The sequence below is a fragment of the Colias philodice genome, chromosome 23 (assembly GCF_061535455.1).
Source record: "Colias philodice isolate Cphi_HAF_F1 chromosome 23, ilColPhil1 Martin Lab GWU primary, whole genome shotgun sequence".
Taxonomy (NCBI): Eukaryota; Metazoa; Arthropoda; class Insecta; order Lepidoptera; family Pieridae; genus Colias; species Colias philodice.
Window position 1 is genome coordinate 8,059,895 of NC_143108.1, and position 15,014 is coordinate 8,074,908.

The window sequence follows — 15,014 nt, forward strand, 5'->3', positions numbered from 1 at the left end:
AGTTAAAAATGTATGAGGAAAAAACAAAATATGTAGTAATTATAATTTTGGCTTCCCTTTTATAACAGAATACAACAATTCTTTAAATCTATATAGGTACTAGAATATTATAAATCTGAAGAGTTTGTTCGTTTCCTTGAACGCGTTAAGCTCAGGAACCACGGGTCCAATATGAATAATATTTCACTGTTACATAGTCCATTTATCGAGGAAGGTTATAGGCTGTATATCATCACGCTTAGACCAATTGCAATATAAGCAGCCGAGCAATGCGGGGTATAGATAGTATGAGAATAGAGTGATCATACAGTGGTTGTTGGTTCTTTAAATGAATAAAAAAATAAACGTAAGTAATAACTATATGAAGTAATTGGTTAAAGTCTACATATATTTGAGAATATAATTTTATCTACTTTCATTGATATTGATATTATATACCTACCTATAGCCAAATTATATTTGTTCATCCAAAGCCCAATATTATATTGTACGTAATTTATTATTAAAACTAATATGTTTTGTTTGAAAAAAATATAAATTGTATCGCGTCATTACCGCGAAAGCTAAGTCTCTTATTTAGTGCAAGGACAGTTGAAGCCCTAGAAATCTAGTCATCTATGCAGCGATAGTATATTATTAGATAGATACTTTTATTATTAAAATACTGATTTTGTGATGTAAACAAATTGATTCAATTAACTTAGTCCTAATGTTTGTAAAAAAAATGTCTCGGTCTGGTAGGACACAGAAGGCTGATAACCTACTTGTCCCTAAAGAAAATCGATCAGTAAAATAGATGTATAATGCATCTGCCCCACCCCATTGGGGAAATAGGACTTCACTTTTTAATGTTTGTAAGGCCGCCTTTCCATCTGCAAGTAAACTTGCGCAAGAAATGTCCGACAGTCTGTCTGATAGCAGCTTGCAAGTCTACTTGCAGGTGGAAACGCGCAATTAGACTTGCTAGCTTCTGCCAGACAGACTGTCGGACATTTCTTGCGGAAGTTTTCTTGCAGATGGACAGGCGGCCTAATCCTAGTTAATGAAAAAAAACACTTGTCTCTGAAACTGAAGTTGAAAATCGTCGCTGAAGTTTCAAAGTTGACAGACAACCGACTAGATTGTAAACACAAAAACATTCAAGTGAAAGGCAAGATATAATGTAATAGTTTGTAACATCAGGGCAGTTCCGTATACGTAAGTTTAGATGCTATTTATTACATTAATTACAGTCGGTAAACATAGAAATTATCTATTGTTACCTACTACATACTATAACTTATAATATAATAAACTTTCCGCCCGCGGCTTCGCCCGCTTTGTCTAAAACATAATAAGTTATATGTATAGGTTGAACCTTCCTCTTGAATCACTCTATCTATTGAAAAAATCGCATCAAAATCAGTTGCGTAGCCTTAAAGATTTAAGCATACATAGGGTCAGAGAAAGCAACTTTGGTGTTTATTATCTATGTCGTGATGATGAAAACAACAATCTAATATTCTGTATCATTGCGTTACACGAAGGATAAGTACACATTAAAGCCTCGTATTCACCGTATACATTTGTTGAACAACAGTTGAACAACAATGTTGATGGAGCCTTTAGCTTTGTGATGAATGCATATTCCTTGCTCTGTTGCATACTAAGGTTGCATATAACACAGATAATATAATACACATAATACACTATATAACGACACTCCATTTAACGTCAAACTCCGTATAACGTCAAGATTTCTCGACTTTGGTTGGTTTATATTGTTGTCTATACAATAATACACTCCATATAGCATCACGCTCACTCTAATTAACGACCATAATAAGACATTAACACTAGGAACTAGGACAGGAAGTACTGACTAAGTTGCCGAAATCAATGAAAATGTAGTTGTTACATTCTTTTTTACTGACATACCGAAGATTCTCAGAAATGCAGTCGTAGAAAAATAAAGAAAAAATTCTGCATGCCGAAGAAGATGGACGATCTGCCAAAAAATTGAAGAAACCTCAATATGAAGACATGTTGACACATGTTTCGTAGGCAATGTCAAAATAATATTCCTGTCTCGGGACCAATCATGCAATTTTCCCTTTCTCTCCATTTAACGACCACTCTCTATAACGTCGAAAAATGCACGGTCCCATAAGTGACGTTTTATAGAGTTTACACTGTAATTAATATGTACCTACTACAGTATACTACAAATATAAATGAAGCTGAAAAGATGGCAACCCATTTCGTAAAATAATTATTTTTCTTGCTCAATAAATAAATGAGTTTTAGTCGTGAATCAGTTATGTTATGAAAACAAAATAGTCGGGGATTTACCAAGATTTTCCTCAATATTTATAAATATAAGTGAAAGTGGTTTAGTACATTAGAATTGAGGAAAATAATAAGACAAAGTAATTAATTATTATTGTAAGAAAACAATTCCGGTTATTGTTTAAAAACAGCGAGGCTATTTACTTTTAACATTAATCAGTTAAAAAAATATGCAGGTTAGATCTCAAAAGGTCAAAAGGTATTTTTTAAATAAAAAAATATTACCGAAAGGGACGAATTTTCTCAATTTTACCACATATTTTACTACGTACCCTAGTACTAGGTACCAACAATATTGTTATTGTTGACAATAGCTTAGCGTTTAGAATACAGGCATATAAATGTCCTTCCATACAAAGGAGCGTTTTTCCCTCATCAAAATGAAGCCAAGGCGTCACACATTGTATTTATGACCCATATTTACTATTCATTGTTTAATTTTATGTAACGACGTTTGTCCTTAATTAACTGAACAATTACAAATAAATTGTATAATTTATGTAAAATATAAACAAGCCATAAAATGTAAGGATAACACATGCGGGAATTAAATGAATAGGTACCTACATTTCGCATAACTATTCAGTTAATTGTTAGTTTCAATGTTCTTTGGAATTCATCTTATTCATATGCATTTTTTATCAATTCAAGATTAGGCGTAGTATTTCATAAAATTTAATTTTTTAATTTTTTTCGTGACTATAGTCATTTGTTCTAAGCTAGTTTCGATCAAATTGCACATCAATTAAATAACACAGCTTGGGAAGGCACATGATTACATAATGTGATACCTCTGAGCAGTGAGCTCTGATGTGAGATGCTGTCCTATGACCTATTAGGACGGTTAGGACCACAGACATGTATATTTTAGTAGACAACGCAAGTACCGCGATCTGTATGAAAACCAAGCGTGTCATATTTTTTGTACTGACCTTGACGCGTTATGACGTCACGAGCGCTTTTTAGTGATGGTAATTTCATTTTACGCTAAATCGATTAGGACGCCACTCGCGCGGCGATTCTAGTATCGTCCTATCCCATCGAAGTAAATCGAAAGAAATCAGATCAAACGGTTCTAAGAGGTAGACAGATCTATGTCTAAGAGGTAGTTAAATAAATGAATCGTAATCGATTACTAAATCGATTCAAGACAGAAAAATGATAATTACCATAGACAGAGGAATGATAAAATAAAATTATAAACCTTTTAATATTCTAACAAGTAAACTAATGTGTTTTAGCTTTTTCTTACATATGCCCATTGAGTTACCATGTACTACGTACTAGAGAGGCCATCGAAAGAAAGTAATGAAACTGTCAATCAATCAATCTTTATGTCCCGTTGCATCGATCCATTTTTCTTTTATGTTCGGGTTACTTGGAAAACTGAAAAAACAAACATAGTCTAAGCAATAAGGAGTTTTCTTAAAAAACTCCCAAGATGACACTTTAACTAATGGCGTCCATGTCATAATATTTATTTTTAGTACCTTTGTATTAAAATACTTAAAAGTTCTAGGTCAAGTCCTATTAAACGACAAAAAAAATCTATGCCTTTTTTTCTGAAAAATTGCTACTTCAAATTATCATTTTTCTGTTCGATTATAAAATCGATTAGAATCGAGAACTGTTGCATCAAATGAACATCACTAACCACGAAATTGGACAGAAAAATGAGAACAGAAAAATGAGAAGACGCTATTCATTGCTTGTTATCATACGACGCGATCTTTACCGTGCCAAGTAAAAGCCGCAATGTATTCCGAATCATTTCGTATGAGTTGGTATCCGTGTTTGTCACGATCGTTTTCCACAGATATTCTTTATTTGATTTTAAAATAAATAGTGCATATTCTGATTAGAAAATTACTTACCGGTGGAAGGAAACATCTCTGCTAACTCGGCCACTCACAGTTGTGGAGTTTCTACAGTTTATAACGGCGCAATTCGGCATTTTACTTTATTCAGCTTCACGTCTTTCCTTGGCGAACTGCAAGCGCGGACTGAGTGTAGGCCAGCGTCAAGTTAGTTTCACAAACTTAGTTTGGACACGGGAAGTACATACACTCGCTTAGTCTATCTTGATACATGTCTGTGGTTAGGACCTATCACCTAGACCTACTCGCCGTGTTCTTTGACACAAAAAGTCATAGTGCTAAAACTATGTTGTTATTTTTAATCCTTGTCCATCACTTTCAAAGTCAAACAAATAGATCATTACTTTGTTATTATTAGCTATTTCGACCTTTAAAGTCGATATTCACCTTATTTGTTTACATTATTATATTTTCCTTAAAATTGTGGTTTTCTCGTTGTAGGAAAAATGATTGCCTCACTGTATATTTAAAACTGACTGTGTAACTCTCAAAATTGTTTTGGTAGCCTTTTTATTTATATAATTTTACATGAATATTAATTGTATATTGTAATAAATTGTAATTGTAATTGTATGTATGTATGTTTACTAATAAATAAATAAAATTTAAAATAAACTCCTTCGGTTTTACCCGCAGTGGTCCGCTCCTATTGGTCATAACGTGATGATACCACTACAGCCTTCCTCGTTAAATGGGCTATCTAAAACCGAAAGAATTTTTAAAATCGGACCAGTAGGTAGTTCCTGAGATTAGCGTGTTCAAACAAACAAACTCTTCAGTTTTATAATATTAGTATAGATGAAAAAGCAGAAAATTTTAGTAGTTATGCTAAGTAGAATAATATTATAATCTTCTTTATCAACAGTTAAAATGCGGCTACTAATATTCTGCCTGGCCGTTGCGCTGGTCGCAGCCGACAGCGAGTACCTTCTGCCCGATGACGTCATACCTACACACTATGACGTGAAGCTAGCCTACGATACTGATCCAAAGACTAACTTCACACACTTCGGCGTTGTTCAGATTACGGTAAGTTTAAGAGTCAAAATATGTTCAGGTATCAATGGTCTTATATTGAAAGTATTTTATATGATCAAATTCATATAGTTACTAGGTAAATTAAATGTTATAATCGTAGGTAGGAAGTTTATTAAAGATGTAATGATTAAAGTCATAAAAATGTTTTAAATTCCAGGGTCTGTTATTGTTTTTCAAATATTACCTATTTGTTTTTCTTTCTATCACGTGAAACGTGAAAACGCCGTTAAAAATAATTCCTGACAAAGATGTAGGTCTTAGATGTAGGTAGTCAAAAGTTCATATATGTATATATATATTACATATTACTAAACTAGAATTTTTAACTAGGTTAATCGTGCATATTTATTTAAATTATCTTAAAAATTAGCATAGATAAAATACAAAAATGTCATTCAACTTAAGGAGCTTCCGAAAATATATGTCATCGAACTTTAGGATGTCTTTTGCGCGCGAAATGAAAACAAAAGAATAGGTAACGCTTGTCTATGTTTAGTATTATAATTTATAATAGACTACAGTTATACATAAACATGTTGTGGCCATCGATAACTGCTTTATATTCCAATGGCACACGTGTGAGGTTGAATCACATTTTTCCTTAGATATTCTAATTGTGTCAGCATTTTTTATCTGTGCAGAGTGCGTCGCTACCAAAAGGGCGCGAAAGTAAAAATTTCAATCTGTATCCAAAAATATTGTGAATTGTGATCATAGTTAGATACATAAATAGATTTTGTAGACTTTTAGAAAGTAAAGTTTAATATTTAAAAAGTACTGACGACAGTATATAAGGATCGTCCGATCGTGGTCAATATTTTAATATCGTTATTCATAAGATACCTAGAAGATATAGATAGCCTTGTGAAATTTAATGGATATAAAGGTAACAGCTATTATCTCATCAAGATTAATTTCATCATAGGTACATAATATTTGGTAGACAGTTCAAGATGAAGATGCGACATATTAATATAATAAATCCCATATTGAACGGATTTTGATCTGTTTTATAAAAAGTAAACTTTCAAACAATTTTTTAATTTCCATAAACATCAGAACCTTAACCTAATTATGCGAATTGCGAACACAAGGTAACTAGCTAATGTACATTGCGCGCATGACAAACAAACAACATTATGCATTAAATATCTCCCTAACCTACTTTCCAATGTACGCTAAACATTTCCTTTGTATTTTGAATAATAAGTCGACCCACGTCCGCTCCAAAAAACGTTTCGTTACAAACTTTTGTGACAATGAAAAACTGTTTTTGCATGCAATATCTCGTTACAAGGCTGTTTTTTCATTTTGAATTAAATCGGTTGCGAAATTTGTTTTTTTTTCGTTTGGGGCAATGACCCAACCTTAAGAGAGTTAAGGCGAAATATGAAAATCATACATTATTTATGCAGGAAAATTAATACTTTTCCAATTAAAATCCAATGAGCTGATTGAGCTGATAAAATTACCGTTTTTTATTTTTAAATTGTATTTTTTTCAATTTATCCCATTTATATTATAATAAATCAGTAGATAAAGCAAGATTTCGTAAAGTACCTAAACTTACCATAATATAATATTTCGTGTATGTTAGTAGGTTCAATGAAAATTTTTACGCTGCAACATTTTTCAAAAGTATTTACGAAAAAAATTATACCTACACATCATACTAAATTATTTGTCGTTTGTCCATATCTTATAGCTTCTATGGTTAATACTAATTTAGGTTCTATGTAAGGGTCAAGGCAAACGTCGATATGAAAACAGCATAACACAATAATATACCTAAAAGGACATAACTGCATCCATTAATCATCATTACTTATAAGAAAGAGGTTCGAGTCTCGAGAGATTTTTTTTGTTTGGATTGCGAATTTCTCAACACACGAATGTAAAATTTTTGTCAAAATCGAATGTGTACCAACATGATATACATACCTACTATAGTCACCTTTTACCAATCTATATCTATACTAATGAATTAATGATATAGCTGAAGAAAGTGTTTGTTTTTGCGAAACTAAATATTCTCTCAGAGTAAGATAGCCCATTTATCAAGAAAGCCTATATATATGTTAGCGCGTTTAATTTAAAGATAAAATTATATTTTAAAAGTAAATCAATTGATGAACTTAATTAATTATTTTAATAATAATCAAATGGATAAAAGTATTAATAATCATTTAATTATCAAATAATAATAATATTACATGTCATATTCAAAATAACGATCAAAACAACACAAATAACACCTGCGCTGACTCACACAGTCACGCCACTCGAATAATCGTTCTATAAATAACGGTCGTCTGCAGTTGCGAGTCATTCTTGTACCGACTTTGGTCGAGTCAAGATGTCTAAAAAGTATTATAACAGTATTTAATTACGTAATACAACCACGCTTTAACATCAGAAGTAGAAGATGAACCAGCCCTTAGGGTGCACTCACACACATCAGTCACCGTCACGGCACGTCACCGGACAGGATTAAAAAAAAATATGTATCAATAGTTCTAGTATGACTCTGTTCCCACACGACAGTCGCCGGCACGAAATCTATCAGTGACGTCCCCGGTCAGGCACGTCAAATAATCTTTCCATACATGTATCATACTTTTATCCCCACTCACCCGGTGCCGTCACGTCTCAGTTCAGTCAGCGTCGTGCTACCGTCAATTGCTACATGTTCTCTAGCGTGACACACGTCTAATCACTCACTAACCTGATGTATGTGTTCAATGATTCAGTCAAACCGGCGACGTGACTGACGGACAACATGACGGTGACTGGTGTTTGTGGATACGTACACAAACCGTCACCGATCAGGCATCGGTGACTTGACGGTGACTGATGTGTGTGAGTGCACCCTTACTCGGAATCCTGGCAGGCTGGCACAAATTCTTCCATCATACTACGTGACAGTGTGCATCTGTCACTGTCACCATCATGACAGTATGCGACTGTGGATTTCAACCTTCGTAAAAATGAATTGAATTGATTTCAAGTAAAACAAGGATGAAGGAACTCGCACAATGTGTGTTTTCTTGTGCGTTGTGTGAAGTAAATGTTTGTGGTGTGGAATATTGTAACGGTAATGTAGTTCATCAATATTATAATGTGATGTCATGATGTGCAATCCGGGCGGTTGTCCAGGATATTTAATAATTGTGGTAAGCGAACGACGTGCTTATGTCACAAATAATGAGTTTTTGATCCCATGGAATTTGGATGTGGTGCCTTCGATGGCGCCCAGTGTAAGCTATTGTGGTGGTAAATGATTATTTTTCTGTATTTTGACGATTGAAAAACGCTTCTAAAGCGAAGTCCAGTTGAATAAATCAATATTTGAGTTTGAGTTTATCGTGTGGATGTGATATTCATAGTGTTCTTTAAGGTCAGTTTGGCCGAGCGGTTATGTTTGTGTTATAATACATTGTGTTTTGACATCACGAGATAAATTACCGTACTCATTTCAAATGAACGTACGAGGACGTTTTGTGTTATTGTTTTACTATGGCCAAGCCGGATATAACTTGTGTTTTAACTTTTAATTATGTTCCAGGACTTATGGTTATCACTTGAGAGTTGAGATACAGATGAGATACAGAAGCCGCTGTTCGCAGCTGGAAAAACTCGTTGAGCTATCGAATCCTATGTAAATCACAATAATACTCGACAATGATTGCTATGAAGCGAAAAGTACCAGCAATTGCTAGACTACTATTGTGTCCTATGTACGTGTAAGAAAAGTACAAAAGCCAAATTTAGATGACCGTGTTAGCGGTAATGGAAACTAATTATGATAATCGACTGCCACTTGTCTGTTCGGGTCTTCTGTGACTTAGGCTGGCAACTGGGCAGATAATAATACAATTGAATGCCACTTGTCTGTACGGGTCTTCTGTGACTTAGTCTTACAACTGGGCAAATAATATAATCGGATGCCACTTGTCTGTTCGGGTCTTCTGTGACTTAGGCTGGCAACTGGGCAGATAATAATAGAATCGAATGCCACTTGTCTGTACGGGTTTTCTGTGACTTAGTCTTACAACTGGGCGGAAAATAATAATAACCTGATTGTCACTTGTCAGTATGGACCCAGACAGTGGTTTAGCCTGACAACTGGACAAAGAAACAAATAATTTGAATATAATGTACTACTTAAAACAAGTCTGAATGTCACCAGCTGAAGTGAATTATATCATTGATATTTTGAGTTTTGAATTACCGCTCAGAGCACGAGCTTTTTTCAGAATGGCCGTGTTAGCGCGTTTAATTTAAAGATAAAATTATATTTTAAAAGTAAATCAATTGATGAACTTAATTAATTATTTTAATAATAATCAAATGGATAAAAGTATTAATAATCATTTAATTATCAAATAATAATAATATTACATGTCATATTCAAAATAACGATCAAAACAACACAAATAACACCTGCGCTGACTCACACAGTCACGCCACTCGAATAATCGTTCTATAAATAACGGTCGTCTGCAGTTGCGAGTCATTCTTGTACCGACTTTGGTCGAGTCAAGATGTCTAAAAAGTATTATAACAGTATTTAATTACGTAATACAACCACGCTTTAACATATATATCTATACATCAATTATCATCACGCATCATCACGACCAATGGCCAATAGGAGAGGAGCAATGCGGGTAAAACCGCCGGGCACTATTAGCGTACAATATTATACAGGTGTTCCACTATTGGTATACTAAGCGCGAAAGGACTTGTAGTTTTGAATACACTGATCACGTAAAAAAAGTGTGTGCGTGTAACCTTTACGCGCGATTGAAGTAAAACTTCTTTGGCGTTGACGACATATATCACTGAAATGATTAAATATTAACTTAAATAAATAAATATTATATTATAATTTAATTATATTTATTATTCATGTGCTTTACAAAGATTATTTAAATGTTATATTAATATTATTCATTCGAAACAGGTAATTGAATGTCATCATAATTTCTTACGTACGAAATTATAGGTTTGTGGTAACTATAATGTGAAACATAAATTTTACTCTCTAAATTTGCTACTTTTCTTGAAAATACAGCATCTATCGTTGTACCGAAACGCGTTGTTGAATGAAGTCGAGAAGTATTCATAGATAAATCAAATTTTTCTTCTAAAAAATCAATTAACGGCTGAGATTCCTGAGAGCGAAAATTAACATTAAAATCTCCAGTTAGAATCATCGGTAATTCATGATAATTACTATTTAAAAGTCGAGAACCTTCAATTGTGAAGTGAAGTAATTGCTGATGAATAAATTTTATGATATTTGTCAGGCTAATATTTGTAGAAATATAAATAACAACGATAATCACAGGTTGGTCATTCGTATTAACACATCGAACCAAGGCGATGTCACCAATTTGTGAAACCTCATCGGAAATTTGTGATAATATAGTTGGTGAAATATTTTGAATTGGTGTTACATTGTTCAGTGTATCTGTAGATGAATGATATACAGCTACTCCACCAGCAGTTGAGTTGGGTCGTTTGTATTGGGTAACGCAATAAAAATTTTCAATAAGAATTTGTTCGTCATTTTTCATCCAAGTTTCGGAAAATAACAGCAATGTGGACCTTTTTAATACTTTATCATTCAGATCAGAAACATGAGCACGTAAACTTTGGCAGTTGAAGGAAAATAGTGTAATGTTACTCTCATTTACAAGGTTATATAATTCTTCCTGTTGTGTTATTAGGCGAGAATTTGAAAGTCTTTCAAATTCACACTGTAAATCAACTATTCCCCCTGGACGCTTTCTTCCATGATAAAATTTGTTGTCATCGGTGTTTGAGACAATGAACAATCCATTTATATCAGTTACTCGTGATAATGCTACATATAACAGCTGCTGACTGTGACTTTTATTGTATTCATAAACGATTTGATCAAAAGTACCACCTTGAGACTTATGTATTGTAAGCGCACAAGCAGATACTAATGGAAAGTGATTTCTCTTTGCAAATATTGTCTTATTTCTATTCATTGGTACAGATGACGATCTTCTTAAAATTGGGACTGCTGTTCTACTAATGTTTAGAGTTTGAATATGATGGGCAGCTTTTTTCCTAATTTTCTCTCCTATCTTACCAGGAAACTCAAGCCATAAGCGTATGATGTTATCACTGTCATCACGTTCAATATACACTAACTTTCCAACACAACCGTTGGCTAAGCCATCAGATACATCAATATTGGTTGTAATAATGTAAAATTTGTTAAGAACTAATATGATTTCATAAGGCGATCCTCCTGTATCAATAACTGACATTTTATGAAATTGTTGGCGTACATAATATGCTTCTTGTTCAACTGAATGACAACCTATATACATATCTGTTGCTATGGATACTACTTTGTCTTCAGCAATATTTAAAATAGATTGATTATAATCCGCAACATGTTTATTTTTATTTTTAATTTACTTATTTTAAAAGTAATAAATAAACAAGTATATTTAGAGATTTTAAAAAAATTTTGCAATTTAAAATAATGTTTTTAAAACTGTTGAATTTTTCATTCACTTTGCTATTCACAATTGATCCGTTTGAAAATTTGAAAATAAATAATCCTAATTGATTATGATATTTGCCACTAGCTGGCGTATAAGTCAAGAAGCGTGTAGTATATGACATATACTTACAACCAATCAGAATTATTATTTTTAAATGGCGGAAACTACGCAGACTATAGTAAGCGTTACTTCCGTCAGAAAAAAAATCTGAGTTACTCCCTAGTCGCGCCTAAAGAAGTTTTACTTCAAAAATACTTAAACAACAAAATAACATCCAAAAATGTTTTCTAAATTTTTCCTGAAAATCCATGTTTTCTTCTCTAGCTTCGCGCAGCCAGCATATACCGCTTTGCTAATGTGAGCAATTTGTCTATGAAAACATAATCTTAAACGATAGGACACGTGCTGCAGGTAGCAAAGCTGGGCGGGTTGCTTGTTATGGGTGTACGCAAAGAGTTTTAAGAATTCATCTATTTGATAAAAAATTTCTCCTGGAATTTTATAAGTATTTTTTACGTACTCAGCGTATGCTAAACTATAATCTCCTTTGAGCTTAGTATACCAACAGTGGGACACCCTGTATAGGTACAATATAAATTGCAATGGATGTGATTCATGAGCATTTTTAATTAGCAATGAGACGTGACGAATGTTTTAACCAAGCCATTATACTTATTTGGTATTTATTGACGTTATGGTTAAATCCAATAAGGAGCCTAGGTGTTGCGTCAGTGCCTAAAACTTAAACAAACTTAACTTTCACTTTTATTAGTCAGGTTTTTGTTGACTGGGTCAATATTTATTTATGTTATATCTCCAATCATTTCGATCTATGCCTAAGGTCTATGCAGTATTGTTCTCAGTTCAACCGGGGATGATAAAATCATGTTAATCTGTATATCCAGGTTTAACCCATAAACTTGAAGCATTAGAATAAAATAGATAGGTAGGTATTTGATATTGTCTCTTCATTAATTTAGCTACTGACTACTTTAGTCTACGGAGCATATTTAATTGGCTGATCTCAATATGTAAAAATATTTTAAATTATGCTTCGTATAGTTTATAGGTTGTTTTGTCCTCGTGTCGCATATTTATCCTATAATTGGCGTGATTTCTGGTCTATTTATATTCATATTATTTAGATGACAATGCATTTTACGATAAGCTTCTTGTTAAAAAATAAAAATATTACATATATTTTTGCTAGACTGATATTATTTTTAAGCTCGCTGCATTTTGGATTGTTGCTATTAACAAAAGAAGTACCTAATTCAATACTTATATCCTTAATTTTGAGAAATTTGGGAATTGGAGAAGACAGTCAGATTCTTCGTCAGAATATGTGTATGGCGTATTCGATTCAGATTAAAGAACTCTTTACTGCCCAGAATTATAAAAAGCTATTCTTCTTTCAGCTAACAGCAAAACGTCCGACATCAAAAATAGTTCTGCACGCGCAAGGCTTTTCCATAGCCAACGAAAAAATCAAATTGACTAGTCAAAACCATGAATATCAAGTTAAGGGTGTAGATTTAAACGATACCTATAATTTCTTGACACTGCAAATAGATAGAGAATTGAAGGAAGACAGGATTTACAAGCTGGCCATACCTTTTTATGGGAATTTGAAGCAAGGTCTGGATGGAGTTTACATTAGCTCCTATGTGGATAGTAAGAGTAAGAAGAAAGAGTAAGTACTGTTGTTATATATACCTTTTGGTATTTCCTGTTATATACCTTCTGGTATTTCCTGTACTTAAAATATTTTTATTTTATATCTAAATGGGGAAGTATTGGTCGAATGTTGGTTACCTTATCGCTCGAAAAATGCAAAACACTTTTGAAATATTTGAAAAAACACTGGAGTAATTTAGCTCTGGCCAGATTTAAAGACAAATAATTAAAAAATACGAAGAAATAAACATATTATGAGAAAAGTTTTTTGTTAATTGATAGAGAAGGGCTTGACCACAATCTCGTCTAATGTTAAGTTAACAGGTGGTCTAAGATGGTACGCGTTTCCCTCGTAGTTACCCGTTACATATGGCATGTGTAGAACTACGTGATATCTTCTCTTTTTAATAAAAATAAAACAATCAATTTTATTGCTTACAGGTACTTAATAACGACCCAATTCGAAGCCATATCCGCCCGCAAAGGGTTCCCATGTTTCGACGAACCGATATACAAGGCAACATTTTCAATCAATATCGCCCATAATAAAGATTTTACAGCTGTCTCTAATATGCCTTTGGAAAGTTCTTCGAATGATAAGTAAGTTTTTGAATATTTTTTTCTGCTTTTAACCATTGAAGTAGAATTGTTTTAGTCTCTTTATATTATGATGAATTTCGACTCAAAAAATAATCGTATTAGTTTATTGTTTATTCAATAAAAAAGTAATATTTTTGTACATGGGATTGCTTATGTGTACCTATTCTATTTGTTTTCAGTGCTCTGGAAGATTTCTGGCCTTGGGAAATGATGAAACAATCTTTCAGGTAACTTTTTCTCCAGCTTACAATGATACATTTTGACTTGATCCAACGAAATATGTAAATTTTTTTAGATCAGTGATTCATTGAAATTAACTTGAATACCGTAAAACGGAAAATTTTAACAGATATAAGAACATATAGTTAATAACAAGACATGTTTCTTACATTTTTAAAGAATCTTCAGAATACAATTCTTCAGACACAGCAAACACCTCAGAAATTAAAAAATTTAAAACTACCCACTTTTTTAATTTTTATTTTATAACTATTCCAGTGCACCCCGCGAACAATTTGTCTGGGATCAATTCGAGAAATCAGTACCAATGTCCACATATCTAGTGGCGTTTGTAGTTTCCAAATTCGCTTATGTGGACAGTCCACCAGCTTTGTCCACTACTAAGTTCAGGATCTGGGCAAGGAAAGATGCTGTTGATCAGGTAAGTGAGGAGTGATGAGGGTTTCTGCTTTTTGGTTTTTTTTTGTAAGAGAGGGTAGGTCTGGAAAATTTTTATTAGCATATAACACAATTTTTTTTATTGTCGAGTAGAGATTGAGGTAGTATCTAGTTACCTACTCTAGAAGTTGTTTATGATAAAAAAAATATGTGGGTACTCAACAATTTTTGCAGAAAAAGACTAAAAGTACTTAGATAGTAAATTTTTGGGTGCGGCACAATCTTTGTAAATAGGGAAAGTAATTGGCAAAATTATTTGGGTACT

The 15,014-nt window shown here is 33.1% G+C and overlaps 1 protein-coding gene across 3 annotated transcripts in view; it reads left to right on the forward strand.

The window, feature by feature from the left end:
• The window catches only part of LOC149478169 (aminopeptidase N-like), a 39,304-nt gene that overhangs the window by 9,698 nt on the left and 14,592 nt on the right, over positions 1–15,014 (forward strand). For 2 of the 3 annotated variants that reach the window (XM_089709854.1, XM_089709856.1), the window contains exons 2-6: positions 5,071–5,234; positions 13,213–13,487; positions 13,913–14,071; positions 14,251–14,298; positions 14,570–14,732. In XM_089709854.1, the coding sequence (XP_089565980.1) occupies positions 5,076–5,234; positions 13,213–13,487; positions 13,913–14,071; positions 14,251–14,298; positions 14,570–14,732 (804 nt within the window). In that variant the 5' untranslated portion in view covers positions 5,071–5,075. Of the gene's footprint in view, positions 1–240; positions 347–5,070; positions 5,235–13,212; positions 13,488–13,912; positions 14,072–14,250; positions 14,299–14,569; positions 14,733–15,014 lie in introns of those variants that run through there. The other variant, XM_089709855.1, reaches the window with a different exon arrangement.